The sequence below is a fragment of the Protopterus annectens genome, chromosome 4.part0, assembly GCF_019279795.1.
Source record: "Protopterus annectens isolate FY-2018-M chromosome 4.part0, PAN1.0, whole genome shotgun sequence".
NCBI classification, from domain to species: domain Eukaryota; kingdom Metazoa; phylum Chordata; order Ceratodontiformes; family Protopteridae; genus Protopterus; species Protopterus annectens.
The window spans coordinates 885705013-885727706 of record NC_056733.1 but is presented as its reverse complement, the minus strand read 5'-3'; the positions used below and the strand labels follow the sequence as shown (position 1 = coordinate 885727706).

Below are 22694 nucleotides of genomic sequence, written 5' to 3'. Positions count from 1 at the left end.
GCTGCAGTAGAGAATAGGTATATTACAGTGGTGTGCTGCAGTAGGGAATAGGTACAGTACAATGGTGTGCTGTAGTAGAGAATAGGTATTCTACAATGGTGTGCTGTAGTAGAGAATAGGTATATTACAGCGGTGTGCTGCAGTAATAGGTATATTACAATGGTGTGCTGCAGTACAGAAAAGGTATATTACAATGGTGTGCTGCAGTAGAGAATAGGTACATTACAATGGTGTGCTGTAGTAGAGAATAGGTACATTACAATGGTGTGCTGTAGTAGAGAATAGGTAGATTACAATGGTGTGCTGCAGTAGAGAATAGGTATATTACAATGGTGTGCTGCAGTAGAGAATAGGTATATTACAATGGTGTGCTGCAGTAGAGAATAGGTATATTACAATGGTGTGCTGCAGTACAGAACAATTATATTACAATGGTGTGCTGCAGTAGAGAATAGGTACATTACAATGGTGTGCTGCAGTAGAGAATAGGTATATTACAATGGTGTGCTGCAGTAGAGAATAGGTATATTACAATGGTGTGCTGCAGTAGAGAATAGGTATATTACAATGGTGTGCTACAGTAGATGCACATATTATTGTTTTAGAAGATATCAGATTACTAGCAGAGGAAGAAAGAACACAAACTGAAAAACGCTGGAATGGTGTGGTAGTTTGGAACATGGGGAAAGAACCATGCTCGGGCATATGTATATTATGTCAAGAAAGCATTAAACTATTAGCTGTAACCATAGTGGACCTAGGACAAATTGTGGCAATAGACGTGAGATGGAAAAAAAAAATATGTGTATAGAATTATAGCTTTATATGCATATGTAACACAAAAAGAGAGAGAAATGATGTTTAAAATTATTCTTGCATATATTTAGGTAAATATGGAAATTGCAGTGGTGGGTGATTTTAATTGTAATTTAAGGAAAAATAAGAGCAACTGTGATATTAAAATGGCTAAAGAAATTGTGAGAAGTGGAAAGTTAAGTGTATGGGAGAACAGCCACTGGACCTATAAAAGGAATGACATTGGGATAGAAATTATTTTTTTAATATCTGATAGTTTAAAAGTTATAAAAAGGAATTAAGTATGCTAGATTTTCAGATCTATATAGGTTGAAGTACAGGAAAATGAATAATATATACAAACAGGAAATTGAATAAAGAAAATTAATGAAAATGAATTAGATTTAGAAAAGGAAAAAAAACTTGTGGAATTATGGAAAAATCATATGAATATGAGAGAGTTTTGTGAGAACTGGGCTATTTGGTGGCTTAATTTTAGAGATAAATATAAACAAATGTTTTAGAATGTGTAAGGAAGAAAAGAAAATGAGATACGTAAGACATTAAAGTCAAGAAACATTTAGAGACTTAGAGAAAAAAAATCCTTTTATGAAAAAGAAAGAGAAATATATAAAATTAATCAAATTAAAATTAACAACTTGTTATATAAGCAAAACAATATTGTTTACAAAGGAAATAAAGAAGTGGTAGCACCATATTTGAGTAAAATAATAGAAGGAAAAATAATAAGAGAATTAAAAAATAAGGAAGGTAAGCAAATAAGACAGCAAGAAGGAATAAACAACATAATTAAAGAAAACACATTGAAATTATTTGTTAAAAGAGAAAAAACATAGAACAAATTTATAACGGTAAAAAAATAAATAAGGAAGATAATGAGTATTTAGAACAAAACATAACTATGAACGAATTGAATGAAATTCTAAAAAATAGTAACATGAATTCTGCAACAGGACTGGCCGGAATTGAATAAGGTATGTATAAAGAAATGAAAGAGTGGCAAAAATATTTTTTATAGAACTTATGAATGAATGGTTAGAAACTGGAATTAAAGAGAAAGAGATATGTACAGGAGTTATAAAAATTTTATTTAAAAAAATTTAATAAAGAGGAGATAAAAAATTGGAGGCCTATAGCATTGAATAATATGGATTATAACATTTTTTATGAGAATAATAACAAAAAAGTTACAAAAATGGATAGTATATATATATATATATATATATATATATATATATATATATATATATATATATATATGACCAAAATGTATTCTAAAGAAAGGAAAAGAAAGTCAAGAGTTATTATGGATAATAAGTGAAATAATTGATGATATAAATACAAATGTAGAAGTGAAGGTTATGATAGGGGATATAAGTAAAGCCTATAATAATATTCAATATGAATCATTATGGGAATGTTGCAGGCATATAATGTAAGAAAAAATATTGCAAGTAATCAAATCTGTTTATGAAAAGAATTATGTGGAACTAAATGTAAATGCCTGGATTGGGGAAGAAATAAAAATCGAATGTGGAATAAAGCAGGGCTGCCCAGCTAGCAGTGTAATTTTCTCATTAGTTATGAATGTAATAGTGAAGGAAATTAATAAAATGTCAAGTAGCAGTGGATACAAAATGATGAAGGAAGTACAACTGCCAATAATGTATAATTATGCAGATGATATTGTATTAATTGTTAAAACTAAAGTATGGATGGAAAAAGTAAATGAAAAATTAAGTATTAATTAAAAAAATGTGGTTTAAGTATAGATAAGGAGAAAAGTAAAGGATTTCGTTTTGAAGGTATGAGAGGAGGTGTTGAGTTCAATGAAAAATATATATAATGTACTCAAATAAGTAAAGGATATGACTAAGTTTTAGAAATCATATAGATTTTCATTTAGAAAAAAGCACACTTGTTGTACACCATCATAATAAGAAAAACTGCTTATGTTGATAACATCTATATTTTTCCTATTAAGTATGAAAAGGAACTAATGATGATTATAGTTTCTTTTATATGGGGCTCTACACTGAATCTAGTTAAGAGAGGGATTTTGTATATGAAAGAAGAGCAAGGAGGTATGGGTTTAATAAACCCAATAGTACATGCAAAATCTTTAATTTTATATAAGGTATTAAAAGGAATTATGAAGGAAAATAAAAACTTGATAGAAATAATACTATATTATAAATACAAAGAATTATTGGAAGGAATGGAAGTTAAAAAACAAAGTAAAAGCGTTGTGAATGAAGAAATGAAAGAGTACCAAAACAAAATTATGTTATGGAAAATAAAAAATATATATATGTGAGAAAAATAGAAAGGAATGGTACTTAAGCACTATGAAAGCATTTTACTGTATTGATCCATGGAAATATTTAGAAATAGTAAGAAAAAAGCCACAATCATGAGTTATAATAACTGTAAAAAGATTAAAGAATGTAATGATTCTTATGGAGACTATTAGAAAATTGCCAGTTAAGGCAAATATGCCATACCAAAAAAAAAAAAAAGATAGAATATGCACTAAATGTGGAGAGTTTGAGACTACTGTGCATGTGTTTTTGAAATGTGAAAGAGTTAATAATTTGTGGAAAGAAATATGTAAAAATAATAGGGTGAAAAGCTTGTTAAAATTTGAACAAATAAATATGGACAATAGAATTTGGTTATTAGAATGCATGAAAACAGAAAGAAGTGAAAAAAATGGACAGAGTAATATTTTATGCTTCATGGACTATATGGAATGAGAGACTAAATGAAATTAAATACAATGGAAAATGGACTTTGACAAAACTTTTGGAAAAAATAATGTTTTGGTTGTGGATAAAAGAGTGGGGGAATGCTTAAATTGAAATTTATGATGTATGAAGACTTGTAAATAGATGTGAATAATGTAAAAATGTAATGTATACATCAATAAAAAACCCTACTCTTTTTGAGAGGTACCATGGGATCTTGTAATAGGGTAAACTTTGTCACTGTTCATGCTTGGAGTTTTTCTCCCTGGGCCTCTACTGAAAATGGACATATATCCAGTTAGACTAGCCCGGTCAACAAATGTAAAATAAATAAATAAATACAATTTTACATCCACCTGATCTACCATCAACTCAAGCAAATGGGACCTCAGTTTAACATCTAATCCAAAGGACGGCACACTTGAGTGCAGCGCCCCCTTTATGCTGCACTGTAGTATCAGCAATTGATCTGTCTAGTGTGGAAACAGAACCCACAGCCTTCTGCAAGAAAGGTGAGTGCGATACCATGTGCACTACTGACAACCTAGAAAGTGAAAGGGGTGTGACTGCATGGCTAGCAACAATTGCTATAGGCAGTGAACTTGATTGATACTCCCTATGGGTAGGATGGACCACCTAATCACAGGAATTTGGCAGTCTCTAAGGATAGGGTGGACCACCTTAGCACAGAAATTCGGCAGTTCCTAAGTACAGGATGGACCACCTTAGCACAAGAATCATGGCAACTGAATCTGTACACATTCCTGAAGGAATGAAGTAATAACAGGATGAATACGTAATCTCAGATCACCTTGACAAAGGGACCATGACAAGTTAATCTGCAGCTGTGCCTGAAAGGCTGAAGAAATAAATGGATGAATAAGTATGCTCAGACCAACTGGAGTGAAATAGTTTAAAACAAAATGTTAGTCTGACTGAAAATAATGTCTAACAACATTCCTTACAGCAACTTTAGAAAAAGAGTGGTCTTATCTAAATAAACTACACAGGCATAAAAACAGATACAGTTAGAAGCAGAAAAGTTCAGTACCAATAAAGGGTACTGTCAGTGATGGTACAGGTCATCTTGTTAAACTCTGAGAATCATTCCCAAGCCTAGTATATGAAATAATTCATGGCACTGAGTAACACAAACATGCATTAAAAAAAAAAGACACAGCAACAAGAAAAAGCAAATATATATGTGTGTGTGTGTGTGTGTGTGTGTGTGTGTGTGTGTATATATATATATATATATATATATATATATATATATATATATATATATATATATATACATACACACAAAATTGTGTGTGTACGTCTATGTATATATATATATATGTGTGTGTGTGTGTGTGTGTATGTATATGTGTGTGTGTGTGTATATATATATATATATATATATATATATATATATATATATGTATATGTGTATATATATATATATATATATATATATAAATATATATATATATATATATATATATATATATATATATATATACATACACAAACACACACCCACACACACACACACACATATATATATATATATATATATATGTATACACACACAGTGAAAAGTCAAGAGTGCATTTGTCGACAAGGTTGTACTACTGTGTGAAATGCTGAACACATTATAGTCCAAACTTACATTTGTTTGACTGCTGTATAGTTGTCTGAGTGTAATATGATTCTCATAGGAGAATGTTTGTGCTGGAGTGCATTTTTGTATTGCATAGTTTACTTAATGCAGGAAATCAATGCTGGTGCCTGCAATAATTTAATTCTTCAGACAGATTTCTCACGTATTTGAGTTTGTGAGTCTGAAGTTGGTATATTAACTTCTGGGTTGTGTGCAAGTTTGTCTCCATGTGGGGGTAGGTAATGTGTGCTTGACCCTCCCCCCAACAATAAACATTTAAATTTATTCACTTTACAGATAAACGTTCTGTTGAGAGGAAAGTGTGAAAACATTTTGGTTGTTTTGGGAATTTTAAATGTTGGTATTTTATGTATGCAGTTAATTGTTTCGAGATTCATTATATTTATCTATATACATATATATGTATGTATATATATATATATATATATATATATATATATATATATATATATATATATATATATATATATATATGTGGGTCTAGGACTATTCACTGAAAGCACAATTCATTGAAACACATTTCACTGAAAGTTATATATGGCCTTTTCCCCACTGTAGTGCAATCCTGGAGTTAGAATATATAGTAAGTGTGTGCGGGAGGCCATAGGCCCCCCAAATAGTTTGGATGAATATTAAGTTTAGAAAAGAGTAATTTATTGAAATTGCAAGTATCCATGTGTATAGTTCAAAATATTTAAAATAGGTGGGGGGGGCTTCACCCCCCTTACTATATATTCTAACTCCAGGGTCACACTACAGTGGGGAAAAGGCCATATATAACTTTCAGTGAAATGTGTTTTCAGTGAATTGTGCGCAGTCAAATGTGTTTCAGTGAATAGTCCTAGACCCATCTATATACATACACATATACATACACACTCACGGAGTCGAGAACATAATACCTAAGTGGAAGTCTATATACGGACCACTGAATACCTTCCTAGAGAATAGATCTGTCCTCAGTAAAGAACATGGAAAGACAATGAGGATTTTGGTTAATTGTGGAATTTTCCAGGCTGTATGTCTTAGGCAAAACTTAAGCAGGAGAGATACCTGCAGGATAGCACAGGATGGCCACACATTGCATGTAAACTGCATAAGACTACAGATAAAGGACAGGTACAAGTAGGATGCACCTGCCTATGGAACAGATTCACCCTCCAAACAGGAGTGAAAGGGAGATAAGAGGTATATGTCAGGCTATAGGTCCTGAGTAATACTCGAGTAGGGACACCTGTCTGCAGGACAGCAGGGGAGGGTCACATTCCACATGTAAAGTAGCATTCCCTCTAGGTTATCTGTGCAGTGGCAAGCTCACTTTTAGGACAATGGACACACACCTTTGCTTTGTAAAGGAGGGAGAGAGTGGTCACTATAAAGCTAGCTGGTGAATGGTTCAGATTAAGTAGACAACAAAGTCACCAGTCTCATTAATCTGCGATAGAAGACAGCTGAAAAAACTTCAACCCTGTAAAGAAATAAACAGATCAGTACAAATCTAAACTCCTGACTGTCACAACAGGCAGGGATTCAAGGTTCAGTTGATGCTTGTGGGGAGGCACACTAAAACAGGGACAGAAAAGATAGATACTCAGGATAGTACTTGTGAGACCAGAAGAACTGAAGATACGTTCAAACTATCAAAAAGACAGCAACAGTAGAACTGCTTAAGTGTCTGATGAAATGTGCTCAAAATCTCAGGGTCATGGAAAAAAGCATTAATGTTAATCTAGAGACAAAAAAAATCCCTTTAAGGTCTGGATCGGAGGAGGACAACTCTGAATGAAAACCCTATTCACGTCAAAGAAATAGACTCCAAAACATCATTTTGATACCACAGAGAATCTGGCAATGAACAGCATGATGCTGAAAGAGTTCCATTACCTACAAGCTTAACACTGGGCTCAGTATGGGCAATCCAACTCCAAACTGGCACCTAGGGAGAAAGACTTCCTTCGTGCCAATCCACAGGAATTCAAATATGCACCAAAGCCTAGCAACAACAGCGTAAGCAACAAACTCAGTGTCGAAGAGATGTTTGGCCCTGGAGTTGAGCCTACGAGGGGACTGACAGCAAAAACCCCAGTGTTGATAGTAATATGAAAAGGAAGGCTCAAGAAGAGCCCTGCATTCCAACTTCCAACACTAAGATCAAATCACTGTAGGAGGTCATCACTGACCACGTTGATCCCAACAGAGACAAGACCACAACTGACACTTAAGCTAGACCAGCTGGAAAGATGGTCCAAAAAGAAAATGTTCCATTTAACTCAGAATGAGGGCAAATATGTCGCTGAAGGGTTAGGTTAGCAAAAGGAAGCACAGGCCAGTTTCAACATCTGCATACTGCAGGTGTGTAGCGTGTCCTAGCCCTCCACTGCCCCTCAACAACCTTGGGCACTAAGTAATTTGCTGTGTTGGCAGGTGCACGTGCATTTCAACACACACACAACTTCCACCCACACAGTACACCTGCCTGCAGCATGTAGCTCACCAGGCTCTTAATGTTGCTACAGCAGTGAACCTAGGCTGCCTCCCTTCCTCCCCACTACCAGTCTTTGTAGAGTCATAGAATGTTACGAAGTTATAGACCTGGGGGGGGGGGCTTCTAAGCCTAGCCAAACTTTACCAAAAAAGTAATGGCATCCTGTATCCAAACAGGATACTGACAGCCAGACATTTATAAGCTACCTCCGTCCATAACGGACATGGGTGTCAGGCCCAGTGTAAATTTTCAGTCCCCCATACACTGGTCTAGTTTGCTCTTAAACTGGGTAACACACGAACTTAGCTTCACGTGTTTGGGAAGCCTGTTCCACAAGACAGACAGTCTCTGGGACAAATATCTGTCTCTCCTGCAAGTTATCTTTTAAGTCACAGACAAAAGTGAGGTACCTGGACCTTGCATTTCTGGTAATGTTTGACCTCTGAATATGCAGGATATTCATAAGTGTGGGGTTTGCGGATGCCTTATAAGTCAGGCATAGATCACCCCTCCGCAGTCTATATTTATTTACTGACATTTGATTACCATGCAAGTCCGACTGAGGAGAAGCCCATTTTCAACAGAACTCCGGGGAGAAAAGCTCCAATTACAAAACATTTTAAAAAATAATAATTTTACAATCATCCAAAAAAAAAATCTTAGTTTAAATCTGTGGCTCTGCTCAACAGGGGCACATGAAATTAACTTTCTTGGGTTGGCGTAAGCCAGGGAACTTTGTTGGCTAGGCTTACTTAGGCCCTTGGGCCGATAGCCTAGTACCTACCTATGAAATAATTATAACAAAATATACATAATACAAATTATATGACTCAATATTTACAGAAATATTAAGACAGTTTGTAGAGAAATTAAAGGTAAGTTAGTTTAATACAAACTGGAATTAGAATATAAACTGAGGGAAAAAAAGGTTTATGGTATATTTAGAGAGAAAGTCAGGGAACAGAATTTGATAAAAGTAAGGAAGTAAGTGAAGAAGGAAAAGTAAGAAGGTATAAGGAATGAAAAGGCACTCGTTCACATTTAGGGATATAGTTTATCCCGGTTTTAAGCAAAACAGAGCCAGATTTTAGCTAGGGAGTCTTTCAGGGTGATTTTGAATGATGGGAGGGAAGGTATAGACCTGATGGATACAGGTAAGGAGTTCCAGGCATTAGCAACCTTGTACAGCTACAGACAAAGCCCAGCAGATTTCAGAGGTTTGCAGACAGGAGTTTTTGGTCACTGGATCGCAATGACCGATTGGGAGCATAGTTGTACAGAATATTTTTAGTGCTGGAGAGGCAGATGGTTGTTGGATAATTTTATAGGTTGTAAGAAGCTGTGTATATTTTAGTTGATGCAGTTCTCACCAATTTAGGCTTTTTAGTGCTATACAGTGTTAAGTTCTGAAAGGGGTATTTGCTGCAAATTTAGCAACTTTGTTTTAGCATTGTTCAAGTTTTAATGTTTGTGAAGCCTGGATGTTGGTGAGGATGGGAGTGGCATAAAGAAGTGTGGGAAGGAGACAAGTACTGACAAGTGTAGTTTTAGTTAAATCAGTGAGACTTTCTTTGGCTCTCTAAAGCATCCCTAGTTTTTGATGAGTTTCTCTCATGCAATTATATATACGCAGGTTGAATGTAGGATTTTCATCCACTATTACCACTAATAATTTAATATGAGAACTGACTTCAATGGTTGTATTATCAAGAGAGAGGACTTTAATTTTTTTTTCATGAGAGAGGGATTTGGGGAATAAAAGTAGTAGTTTGGTCTTTTTTGGGTGGAGCATGAGTTAAGACACCATGTTGCAGTAGTTGTTAGAACTTCCTGAGTAATTTTTTGGAGGTGTACCATGTTGGCAGATGTACAAATGAGAGTGGAATCATCTGCATATTGTATTAGTTGGCCTGTTGTGCAGATGTATAGAAGATGATGGTGAAAATGTTAAAGAGGAAGGGACCAAGCATAGAGTCTAGAGCCTTGTGGTGCACCTGTGGTGATTGGGAGGTAAGAAAAGAGTTTGGAGTGCCATTTTTACTGACTGATACCTATTGGTCAAGTATCTTTTGAACCACATGAGGATGGGCTGACAGTGACCTACTCAGGACATTAGAAGTTTGCTGTGACAAACTGTGATGAATGCTTTAGACAAGTCTAGAAATAAGGAAGAGACTAGTTTGTCATTATCACTAGCTTTAATGACAGTATCTATATAGGTTAGAAGGGCAGTGCTAATAATATGGGATGGATGAAAGCCATGTTGTGTACGGGATAGGAATGTTTCCTGCAAGAGATAGTCTGGCGATTATTTTGAATAAATTTTTCAAGTATTCTGGCAAGGGGAGATAAGACTGCTATATGTCTAAAGTTATTAATGTCTGCTGAATTGCCTCAATGTTTGACTTTTTCCAGAGGGAGAAGGAATGGGTGATTCCTGAACTGACCCATTTATAAGGACAGAAAAGGCAATGCTATTGGCGGCTGCTATTTTTAGGTACTTGCTTGGAAGGTCATCAGCTGAAGAAGAGCTTGGTGTAGTTTTATATAGGATGTGGGCACAGTTTTGAAGGTAAGAGTGGATGTGGTGATATGTAGCTGTTGGTCAAGGAAGGGATTAGATGTTGTGGAATCCTTGGTTAGAGATGCTATACTATCTATTCAATAAGAATTGAACTGCATAGCAATTTCAAGTGGTGAGCTATCAGGAGAGTGGTTTGGGTTGAATTTTTGGCCAGGATGCAAGATTTCTTTAATGGATGTCCAAAGTTTTTTTAGGATTGTGTTTAGTGTTACTCTGAAAGTTACTATTTTTTTGTCTTCATTTATTTGCTTTTTAGTACAACTGTGAAGCACTCTGAGTGGTTTATATGGCTGCCATTTTTTCATGCTTTTTCTCTATCCTGCATTAGCATTCCACTCTTTTTACATAGCCAAATTGCATTATTTGTTTTTAGTCTCTTTCTTCTAGGAGGTGCAAGGTTAGGATAGTTAGAAAAACTGTACTGAATTCATTTACAGCAGTGTCTAAGGGGAGGACTTTTAGGAAGTTCCAGTTTATAGATGATAGTGTAGTAATGAACATTTCTGGGTTAAACTTGGAAAGGTTGTAAGTTATTTTATAAATATGCTGTTTAACTGGATGTGTGGTGATATAGATTGGGAGATGATCATTGAAAGAGTCTGACATTGTACCTGTGGTGGTATATTTGCTAGGGTTTGATACTAGGATCCAGTCAAATAGGGAATTTGATGTCTGATTAGAGGGAAAGGGCTTTAAGGTGCTGTGCATAAGGCAGGTTTGTTAAGCCTTCTACTCTTTCTGTAAGGAACCTCTGAGATTCTCTAGTTACTGCATATGCCTGGTCCGGTACACATGAAGGGAGCAGTGTACTCTATGATTGCTCTGATAAGGGCAGAATACAGTGGGATAATGACCTCTTTGGACCTAGATACCATGCCCTTACTTATAAGTTGCACAACATAAAAGGATTTACTTACCACTGTGGTCATTTGATGGTCAAAGGTAAGGCTACCGTCTACATGCATACCTAGATCCTTGACCACTGGGTCGACTCTTAGGGGTGTATTATCAACATGGTAATTAGGAGGAACGCTGGACTTCCCAAAGGGTACAATTATGCATTTCTTAGTACTGAGTTTAAGGTCATGGTTTTGGCACCATGTTTTAGTCAGACATAGGCCTTCTTGAAGAATGCTAGCATGTGCAGGAGAGTCTATGATAACCCCCAACTTGCAATAATCTTCAAACTTAGTCAGCCTTAAATCTTCAGTGTTTGTTTCCACTTCACAGAAATAGATGCCAAAAAAGGAGCTGGACCAGTACCAAGCCTTGGGGGACTCCTCTAGTGACTGGTCTCTTGGTGGAGGTGGTCTTACCTGTTTTATACCTCTTGGGTCCCATCAGTGACCCAGTTGGCTATCCAGCTGGTGATAAAAAGGTTTATACCTAACTCTGCACTTATTGTGCGGTTTCTCTAGTGCCCATTATGCTACTGGAACATAGACCGTTTGGACTGCAGTAAGGGCTTCATCCCTCTGCACCATGGGATTGCTCAAGATAAAGGAGATATTTCTCAAGAAAGAAAACTAGTTGGGAAAAGCCTTTTTTCTGTACTTAAAAATTTCCAGTAGAGTCTTAGAACCAGACTAATATAGGACTACAGCTGGTAACATAGTGTCTAAGAAGTAGACTGATATATGCCCACAAATGGCGTCAAAGCTAGAACTGGGCAGGTTAGAGGGACAGACTGTAAATAAGGCCCATACAACTTGGAACAAAACACAGTGAAGCCCACTGAAAATCATGCACAAATGAACATAAGCATCTACAAATTTAACACAGCTAAGAAATATTCCTTAAAATTAAAGCCAGATTAAAAAAAAAAATTGTTTGCTCTGAAAATTACCGGTAGTGTCTGAGAACCAGACTAAAGTAAGTTTACAAATGGCACTGAACCCCATAACCCTTAGAGACAGAACAATTCAGGTGGGCTCTTTCATCTCCTACGAAGACATACATAAGAACACATATGAAATTCCCAAGGGCTAAGGAATGCAGTTCTGATCAAAACAGTCATTCAAACACTTTTATATACCCCATAAAATCTGAATAGCTTAAGTCGCAACTATTACAGTACTTCTGCCTAAGATTAAGAAAAATAATAGGAATGTACTGAGAGAAACATGTCTGTCAGTAAGACAAGCACAGAAAGGTCCAAAAGGGAAGAAAACAGTGGCAGGAGAAAGTCGGGTCACAAAATACAGAATTACTAATCTTAAAATCAAGGATTAAGAAGTTAGAAGTAACTGGGAGGATAAAGGAGCAGGAAAGTACAGACCTCCAGCAATTTATTTGTGTCTTTCGGCTTTTCCCGGTTAGGGGTCACCACAGCGGAACTCCGGTCCGCTAATGATTGGCAGTTGATTTTTACGTACCGGCTTGCCAGGCCTGACGCACAACCTTCAATGAAGGTACGCCCATTCACGCATGTCTCCATGCAGAAGACGCTCTAGCTGAGAATCGAACCGGACAGTGTCTTAGCGTCTTACTGTGAGGCGACAACGCTACCGCAGCACCACCACAGCGACCTCCAGCAATACTCTTGGGATATACCATCAAAAACCTCTTGAAATAAAATACTGGCACATGTGACTTCACCTACATGCTGCACAAGAGATCTTGACAGTCCCTGCACAACACATTATTTAGCAAAAAAAAAAGGGGGAGGTTGAGGACCTGGGAAAGTTTTAGGTACTGAGCTACCTCTGTCCTGCCAGCCTAGAGACTTAAAGTTAGAAAAAGATGGACTGGTCCTTCCATATCATATGATTGTACCAACACTAAAAGACATCTAGGCAGTGAAGGTATTTAAATTTGTCACAGGCAGCAATACTGACAGACATCTGGCTGGTGCTGATTCTGATGTTTGAAACAGGCTACCTGTGATCTCTCTCCATGCCAAGCACCAACTACAAGAGGATAAAGAGAGGAAGGAAATCCCTCCTGGTGCTCTGAGGGTCAAAATTCTGTCCCCCTAATTCATGTCAGCCCCTCTTCCCTTTATGTTAGGTGGGAAAACACAGTGGCATCATTACTGTTGAGAAAAGCAGTACAAGTTAGTGGAGAAAAAAAACTGCAGCAGTGTCTTGTTCTACCAGAGGAGGCCCAGATAGGAGAAAATAGAAGCTTAGGGTTTTGGCTGCTCTGGGAGTCTAAATACATATACATGTATTAAAAGAGAGGAAAATAAGCTTGTCTGACTGGGAAGAACGTGAAAGTCTTAAACAAGGAGACATTTCATTATTTTACTCTAAACTCTTCAATCATTGTTCTTTTACACTTACTAAGAATAATTTGTTTAGATATTTATTTTAATGCAGCAAGTGCACAGATCATTAATATTTTACAATTCATTACGGTTGAGTTTATTTTTTAATTATATGCTGTACTTTCAGGCTAATGATAAAATGATGTGCAACTTATTAAAGTCAACCCTTTTGGTTCAGAGCTAACACATCCATCTGCATTGCTACAATCTTACTTCAGGAAGGACCGAGTATTCTAGCAATGACCCTATAACATTGTTGGGGGGAGTATGTGCCATAGAAGCCTCAGTGATGTGCAATGAGGGATACTTGACAGACAGATGTTTGCCTTAAGTGAAAGCAAAAAGAGCTCAGAAAGACTGTGCTAAACATCCAAACCTCCAAAAAGAGGAAAGAATCCAAACAGCCATGCTGGGTGGTCGAGTAATAATGACAGTTATCCCTTCCACTAAGCCTGGACCCTGTCTAAGTTAACTTCTGCTGTGATACCTGAAACTAGACATACATAATAAGGATGAAGTAGTGAGTGAGTGAGTGAGTGAGTGAGTGAGTGAGTGAGTGAGTGAGTGAGTGAGTGAGTGAGTGAGTGAGTGAGTGTGTGTGTGTGTGTGTGTGTGTGTGTGTGTGTGTGTGTGTGTCATCTCCTGGTAAACAGGTGGAGGGGATGATGGAAACTAATGCAACAGACAGCAGAAGGAAGACATACAATCTGGGGCTTCAGTCTGACCAGAACAAATACGAAACTTCACAATACCATTATCACCTACATCAATGCTTCCAGGTGACAGTGTCCAGCTAGCTGACCTGTGAAGCAGTGGGGACATGCAGGGTGTACCATACATGGGTGTTACCTAGAATAGCTTAAGCTAGACTTCTGAATATATGCAAAATACTTCCTTTTTTTTAAAACAGCTAACAGCAGAAAAAATAGATAACATTTAACAAAAACAAAAAAATACATAGCAAAAGAAATGAATAATCATAAAGGATAAACTGAGTGAGTTAAACAGAAAATAACGTGATTTGTAAATGTACAAACACACAAGGTCTGTTGTGCTGTTCTATGCCAACAAGCTGCAGCCCTACAAACACAGTCAGTGATGGGGCTAGTATTTGTTTAAAAAGTATTTCATTTAGAAATGAATTTCCAGACAAGTTTTCGTGAACTTTACTTTGGTAGCCTCGGGAGTAAGATGCAGTGATACAGGTGGCTAGCAAACTCTGCCCCTCAGTTCTAGGTTTGATACTTTGGTAGCCTCGGGAGTAAGATGCAGTGATACAGGTGGCTAGCAAACTCTGCCCCTCAGTTCTAGGTTTGATTCTTTTTATTCTCGTCTGCGGAGGAGTCTGAATAAGTTACGGAACCAAATTAAGGTTCCCGATTTAGAAGTAAATTCACCCCTGGTCTAAGACCCATGTTTCTGAAGGGCAGGAGCAACAAGCAAATGTCCTAATATTTCCTTATTCTGCCTGCCTCTGGGCTATTCATTTGCAAAATGTAAGGGCAAAAAACTATAATGGAATGCAATGCTAATCTTAACAGCCTCACAGATCAATAACCAAGTAAGTGCCCATAAACCTGTGTCCTAAATAGGCTTACCAATTTAATACATGCATAAAACTAAAACAATGCTCTTACCAATTTATTACATGCATAAAACTAAAACAATGCTTACTAGAATAAGTGATCATGAGACAAAATGGCAAAATATGCTGGAACAAGTAAGATGAGATAGGCACTTTTGCAAGTTTTGCACAGAACAATTTCTTTACCAATGCCACAACAAAAAAGATGCTAGAAATCAACAATTCTTGAAAAATAAATGGAACAAAGTACAAATATTCCATTTTAAAGGAAGAACAGAAACATGCAAAATGACAGGAGAATTAATAACAGGATATCTGTGGGGTATTTGCAATACATTCAGCAAAGACAACTACATGAAGATGAAACACAACTGCTCACATTTACATACGACAGCATCAAAACACGATAGAAGCATAAGCTTGGCCTTTTGAAACTTTTACTGAAAAAAAAAAATCTGCAAATAATGGAGAAAACGCCCAGAACAAGGTGTGTGTGTGTCATACAGCAAAAGTAACTACATAGTGCATCATCCAAACAAGTCATCACATCCCAAAATTCTGTCTACATGCCTCGTTACTCTAAGAAACTATGTCATACTAAGTACAATGGTGAAGTCTTGTTAAATGATAATGCTCACTACCTCTGCCTACTTGAACAGTTAACACCAGCAGCCCCCGCAGTGACGAGCAACAAAGACTGGCAAATCTCCCACCCACTTACAGAAGGCACCAACTGAATCTTAAAATGTTTTTAAGGCATTAATCTTCCTTGAAACTACTAGAAGCTTTCTCAACTTCAGTTTTTGTTGCTGAACAGAACCACCACTCTCAATGGAGTTTTGCTCACCAGAGTTATTTAACAGCTAGTACTGTTTTCTAAAGTGATGGGTGAAAGCAGAAAGTGAGCACAGTTAAGTAGCTGTCATTCAGGATTGAGACTACTGAGCAGAAAGGTATGGTGGCCAGAAGACTGAAGAAAATCATGATAAAATAACAAGCAACATGACAAGCCCACGGCACAACACACAAGTATTCAAAGGACTAGAAATTTATTTTATTTTATATTTATCTTTTACTGACCGGTTTAGTTCCACTAGGCTAGTGGCCTCTTTTCAGGTGAGACCTGAGGTGGCATTATACTGCTATGGGAAATATGCCCAAAGCATTTGGGAACTTCCCCTACTCTTTTTGATAGGTGCCATGGGATCTTTTACATCCACCTGAGCTACCACCAACTCACGTAGACTGGATCTTAGTTTAATGCCTTACTCAAAGGATGACATGCCCTGAATTGTAGCACTCCCCTAATGTTACACTGCAATGTTAACATTCTGATCACATAGAGAGGGAATAGAACCCACACCCTTTTAGTCTTCCACCACTAAATGCCAGTGTGCTACCTGTTGCACCTCTAACATTGAACATGTTTCATAAATAATTAAAATGTGTAAGCACGTTATACCTTTTTACGTCTTTTAGTATTTTTTTCCTGCTCAGTATACACATTGTAAGTAAACTAAGCTTCTATTACAAAGGCATTTATGGGTTGAAAATCAGTTTTTCATTTACTGTGCATCATGTGGTTACTTTCAGAAACACTAGGTGGCAGCACTAATAATATGCCTGGAGAGAGATGTAAATGAATGAGGAGTTGCTATAATATGCTCTTAATCAGACTTTGGAGTGGGGTGCTACATCTCATGTACAGACATATGGGTACAGACTGGCAGATAGAATGGCAACCTACCTTGGCTGGAGGAACGTGGAGGATCTGCCAAGGATTCCCGCTGTGTGAAAGCATTCTCCGTTTTCCAGTGAGTAGGGTCATGAGATGGGGCAACCGTAGCCATTTTCATCTGCTGACAAAGGTGTGATTCTTGCTGTCGGAAACCTGATCCTTCAAGTGGCGGTTCTGCCTCATCTTCTAGAACAAAAGATCAATGTGACCATGTCAGAATATCCCATGCAAAAGTCCTGAAGAGGGAGTCTTAAAAGTGATAAAGTAAAGCAGTCTAACAACTGAACATATGACACAAGCTGTCCTACAATCAAATCTTCTGTCAGCGTAAGTAACCACGAAAAATCACAAGTAGAGTTACAACACTTTTTCCAAAATGGTCCAAGTAAAGCAGCTACAAAGTTATCTTTTAGGAACTGCCTAAACAAGATGTACTAAAGTTGCAGAACACTGACAACACCCCTTAGTATAACAGCATCTGCAAGTCTACGGAATGCATCCTGTCTACATACCCCAGTGGTGCAATAAAAGCACAGACCAAGCAGGGAAATGAGACTCTTAGGATGGACATGGCTTGGAACAGCAGGACTACAACGTGGTACTTGTCAGCATCTAAAGGGATCAAGCTAGTGCAAACAGATAGTTTAGTGCAGTTACATATTTTGTTGCCTAGCTAAGAATGCCAGGAGAAAAGTCTTTCAATGAAGAAAGGATAAGCAGAGCTAGACCAGTGGCACCAAGGAATAAGGTGGTATACACCACGGAATAGAGTGGTATACACCACGGACTAAGGTGGTATACACCAAGGAATAGGGTGGTATACACCATAACTTTCACTTTACTAGTCTTAAAGTAACAGTAGCAAGGTGGTCCTGAATGGAACATTAAGTAACAATGCCTCCTTTGCCACAGGAGGACAAAAGATGAGCAGACACAGGTTAACAGCCAAAGGAAAACTATATGGCTGAAGGGCAGACTGCCAGCAAGACACCCAAGAAACCATGTCAAACTGCATGCACATAACCAGCTGAGATACTGGGGTGTGCATGTATTTATGCCATTGATACAGTGGGGGAGGGGGAGCACACGAAAGCAGCTGATGCATAGGGGTGCACGGACATAGCAGGTGCCAACTGATGCCCCACTAATGAGAAAGCTTACTGCAGTTAGAACTGATCCCAGATGAGGAATGAGCAAACAAGATGATAACTGGCATCAGGAAAAAATGGATTTAGGCTTGAATACAGTAAAACATTTCTCTTTCATCCCTTCCTTTCTCGACTGTAGTTCCCACAACAGTGAATAAATTTCACAACATATTATTTAACTAAAAGAGTACATAAGAGCTCATAAGTGGAGTGTAACAAGCACATAAAAAGAATAAAAATATTACAAAAAAAAAAAAAAAACAATGCACAAAACATCATATTAAAAGACGTTGCAGACAGACCAAAATTCCAGCTTACAGTTTGCTCCATGGGCAGGGAACTACCAAGTCCCCTCTCCGAGAATGTTGCCAAACTGATGAATTTTAAAAACTGCACATAACGTACCTTGCAACATCGACATGCCTACTGAGACAAACATCAAGTGAAAAATATAATCATCTACTCCACTCTCCCTTTGAGACCGCTCTTCTCTGTTGCCATGGTAACTACTGTTTGGTGCTCTCTATTGCCGGCATCCAGATGTATAGTTTTGTGTACATACATATAAGCCACAGTTCTATGATAAATTGACTGCATTTTGTCTGTTTTTAATTTTCTGGAAAGTACCTGTTCCCAAGCTTGAGCTCTTTAACCACTACGAAGTATTCACGCACATAAAACTCAGCTTTTTTTATGCATCAAACCTTTCAAAAAGAACAAGTTCTGTGTATGTGCTTAACCCATTCCATACTACGGTCTATGAGGTTACTGATACTATGCTTATCTGGATATTACTTAGTATAATTCTACAAATGATAAGAATGAATTCTGAAAGGAAGGAGTTTTGTGGTTTTGGCAAACAATACACTTTTGCATCAACTACATGTATTGTTCATTATTTATTTTTATGTTTATTATAAATACTAACTTATCAAAGCCATGAGATTCAAAACTAATAGGTTACTACTATTTTTCCTCATATAGAAATTTAGGGTCATGTATACCTCCTTGACCTGTTCCTACAACAAATATACTCCTACCTACAAATACCTAAGAATTGGAAACTGCTAGTTATTGATATTTCCTGACATATTAACATCACATTCTGTAAACTCTGAACAAAGTTTGGGTGTACTTTCTAAAATGGAAACTAATTTTCAAAAGCAGAATGTGCATTAGCAATGGAGAGCAGTGTAGTAGCTTTCAAAGATGGAAACAACACACACTGCTTCAGCCCACTTGTTAAGTTTTAAAACTGCTGCTACTCCCTTTGCTATTCTGTGTAAAATTCCAACACAGACACTCAATACTCTTAACTTTTCTTCCTTCTTTAAGCTCCAAAACACTGTTCTACACATCTGTGGCATAAATTCTCTGTTCTGCCTTAGTGCACTCGACAGTTCTGCAGATGTCTTGTTTCCACATCTCGCCTTCAGACACTGACCATTCTTCTCTAGCTTAGTTCTAGCTTCCTCTAAAATGAGTAAAGACTTAATATAATGTGCTGCGCGCACACACAGACACACACACAAGCACACACACATACACACACACAAGCACACACAGCAGACACATACGCACACAGACACGCACACACACACACACATAAGACACACACACACACACACACACACACACACACACACACACACACACACACATGCACACACATGCACACACACACACAGACACACGCACACGCAGTAATCACAGCTTATTTAGCATCTTAAATGATAGACATAGGTGACTAAACACATGTATACAGACCACTGGTGTTGGGCAGCAAAGTATCAAAAATTAAATCCTGAGTGATGAAAGTGCTGCTTTACGGTTTGCCCGGCCATAGGAACCATCCTGGCAGCCGCCCACAGCGCTTGCAACTCTAAAACTATTTCTTTCACATCCTACGCAGATCCAAAGATTCTTAAAGCTAAGCGAAATGGCCAGAGTGAATGATACCTTTAATGGTCTCTGTACAGACAACTACAGAAAATCATGATGCTCCAAGAAGATGGACAACCCACATCATAGTCAGATTTAACTATCTGTAAATTACTGCCTTCTGAATATTTCAGGGATTATCAGAGCAACAAACAAGCACTGTAATGCAATGCAATCTAGCAATATAATATATAACCCCCATACAGTGACGGAACTTGAAGAGCAGACTATAGATGTAAATGTGCTGAATAAGGAAAACCATCTTCCAAATGTCCCCAGTTCAGTGCTGGACTGGGAAAAGGGATTATGTTTATTTGATTTACTTACATTTCATAGGAGACCCAGGGAAAACAGTAACTAGATGAAGATCTAATGCAATAATAATTAATTGCAGTAGGTTACATCAGATGACACTTTTTTATCCCACAGTAACAAATACATATTTACATTGTATACAATTAGAGAGGAGGGAGACAACTGCATTTAGGTTTGGGAGAGGAGAGACAGAAGAGTTACTGAGAGAGGTAAGTTAGAACGATTTAGGTAGCATGGTGAGAAGGCAGGTTGGCTGACGATGAACTGACGGTAATACCAGAATAGAAGCATGGAAAAATTTGGAGAAGGCACAAAGTATGTCATGTCTGTACAAACTGTGACATTTGAGCATTGATGTCACTGAAATATGGTAAGTACTACATAACACCACACGTAAAAGAAGTTAGTGTTGTGTTGAAACGGGACCTATACTTATCTTAGGAAGTGAGTTCATGTATTTCACTTAGATGTACAGGCAGGGAGTTTCACGACTGGGTTAAGTAGCAGCATGTTGCTCAGTCACCTATTTTTGAGGAAGCTTTCTTCACTGTCAGCAAGTTCTCATTGCATAATTTAAGGGGCATCAATGTTTTGTAATGAGTGATCAGAAAAGATGGTGAGGGATATTTCCAGCTGTATGCAGTCCTATGGGTAACCCTCAGGTGGATGTAATTCAGTTTACTGATGAATGACAGCCACTGCAGGCTGTATAAACTGTCACAAGCATGCAAGCTGGTTTGTGGTAGGGCTACAAATTGGGTTATTCTGCAACATGTGCATTCTAAGTTTTGAAAAATGGTATTGTTAAGGTTCCCTACAGCTGTCACTCCATAGAATAGTAGGAATAAGAGCACAGAGTACACCAGGGTCTTTTTTGATGAAAGATTCATAGATATCTTACATTCACGGAGTCTCATGGCCATTCACACCTTGCCAGTACCACCCATCAGGCTGCAACTCTTTAATCAGATAATCAGATAATGCTTGTTTCTCTGTAGGGCGCCAAGTCTTTTATGGACATTTTGCACAGTCTGAGTGACATAATCAGAAAATGTAAGTTTATTACTGCTGATCATGCCCCGTTATTTGCACTGTCTAACTGTCCTGATGGTGGTATCATTAATCTAGGTGGTGGCTGACATGTCTTTTACACTAAATACTGTGAGTTTATTAATTCTGTTTTCATTGGTTGTCAACACAGAGGCCTAGGTCAAAGGCACTAATGTGTTATGTGAAAAGTGACATGGGCAGCACTGTAGATTAAAGTGGAATTATTGGTAGCTGTTTAAGGCCACTTGTATGGGGGTATATATTATTAGTGAAGATGGTAAATAATGGTGGGTCCAAGATTCTGTCTTCAGGTACTCTAATGTCAGTAAGATTCTAAAAGAAAACGATCACTTCCAGCATACAGTCTGGGTTCTGTTATACAAGTATCTTTTGAAGCACTTATCTACTGTAGCTGTGCAGCCTCTGCAAGAGCAGAGTGTGACTAACTACATCAAAAGCTACTGAGAAGTTTAAACACAAGGAAGCAATAGTATTGCCCTTACCGTAGTCCAAAGCTATATAATCTGTAACTTTCACTACTGCAGTTTCGTAAAATGTCTGGAGAGGAAGCCATGTTGAGTTCTACTCAGACTGTTGTTGTTATTTCCTAACAGGTGTTGTAATAGTTGAGAGTGTACCACTCTTTCTAGCATTTTGGATACAAGGCTGAGAACTGGTCTATAATCGCCAACTTGATCCTTTCCACCTGCCTTGAAGGTGGGGGGTGGGGTAAATTTAGACTCTTTCCATAGTGATGACAAATGACCTTGTACTAACAGCCTATTTATTATAACCATTAGTGGGTAAGCAATATGGCTATAAGCTTTAAGATGGCTAGTGGGAATGTATCCACTGATGGAGATCCATATTGTTTCATTCCTTTAGCAGCTTTCTAATGTCACATACTTTGTCTTGAACATGAAAGGCTCTTAGTACAAGGTCATTTGTCATCACTGGACTACATGAAAAGAGCCATGGAGGAGCTCTAGGATTATGTGGCCCAGGCAGGTATGACCCTAGCTCTGAGCAGCATCCTACCGTTGCCCAGAATGATACCACAGTACAAGCAGAAAATGACTGACTTCAACAATTGGCTAAGTTTCTGGTGTCATTCTAAGAGGATCCAGTATCTGTCTGCTTGGGATGACATGACGTGACTGACCTCGATGCTTTGCCAGAGATGGCCTGTATCTGTCACCCTTAGGTTTCCGGATACTGGCTAAGTCCTGCCACACCTATAGTGCCTTTTTTAGGCAGTGTTCCAAAGATCAAATTACCACAACAGCAGCTATAAATAAATGCAATCTGAGGGTCATGCTGCTCAACGCTAGAAGTCTAAATCTCAAGA

General features: G+C 37.7%; 1 protein-coding gene across 4 annotated transcripts in view; it reads right to left on the bottom strand.

Annotated features, from left to right (window-relative positions):
• CABIN1 (calcineurin binding protein 1) overlaps nt 1–22694 on the bottom strand; it is a 4301447-nt gene that overhangs the window by 221862 nt on the left and 4056891 nt on the right. For 3 of the 4 annotated variants that reach the window (XM_044068840.1, XM_044068839.1, XM_044068843.1), the window contains one exon: nt 16902–17078. In XM_044068840.1, the coding sequence (XP_043924775.1) occupies nt 16902–17078 (177 nt within the window). The remainder of the gene's footprint in view (nt 1–16901; nt 17079–22694) is intronic. The other variant, XM_044068841.1, reaches the window with a different exon arrangement.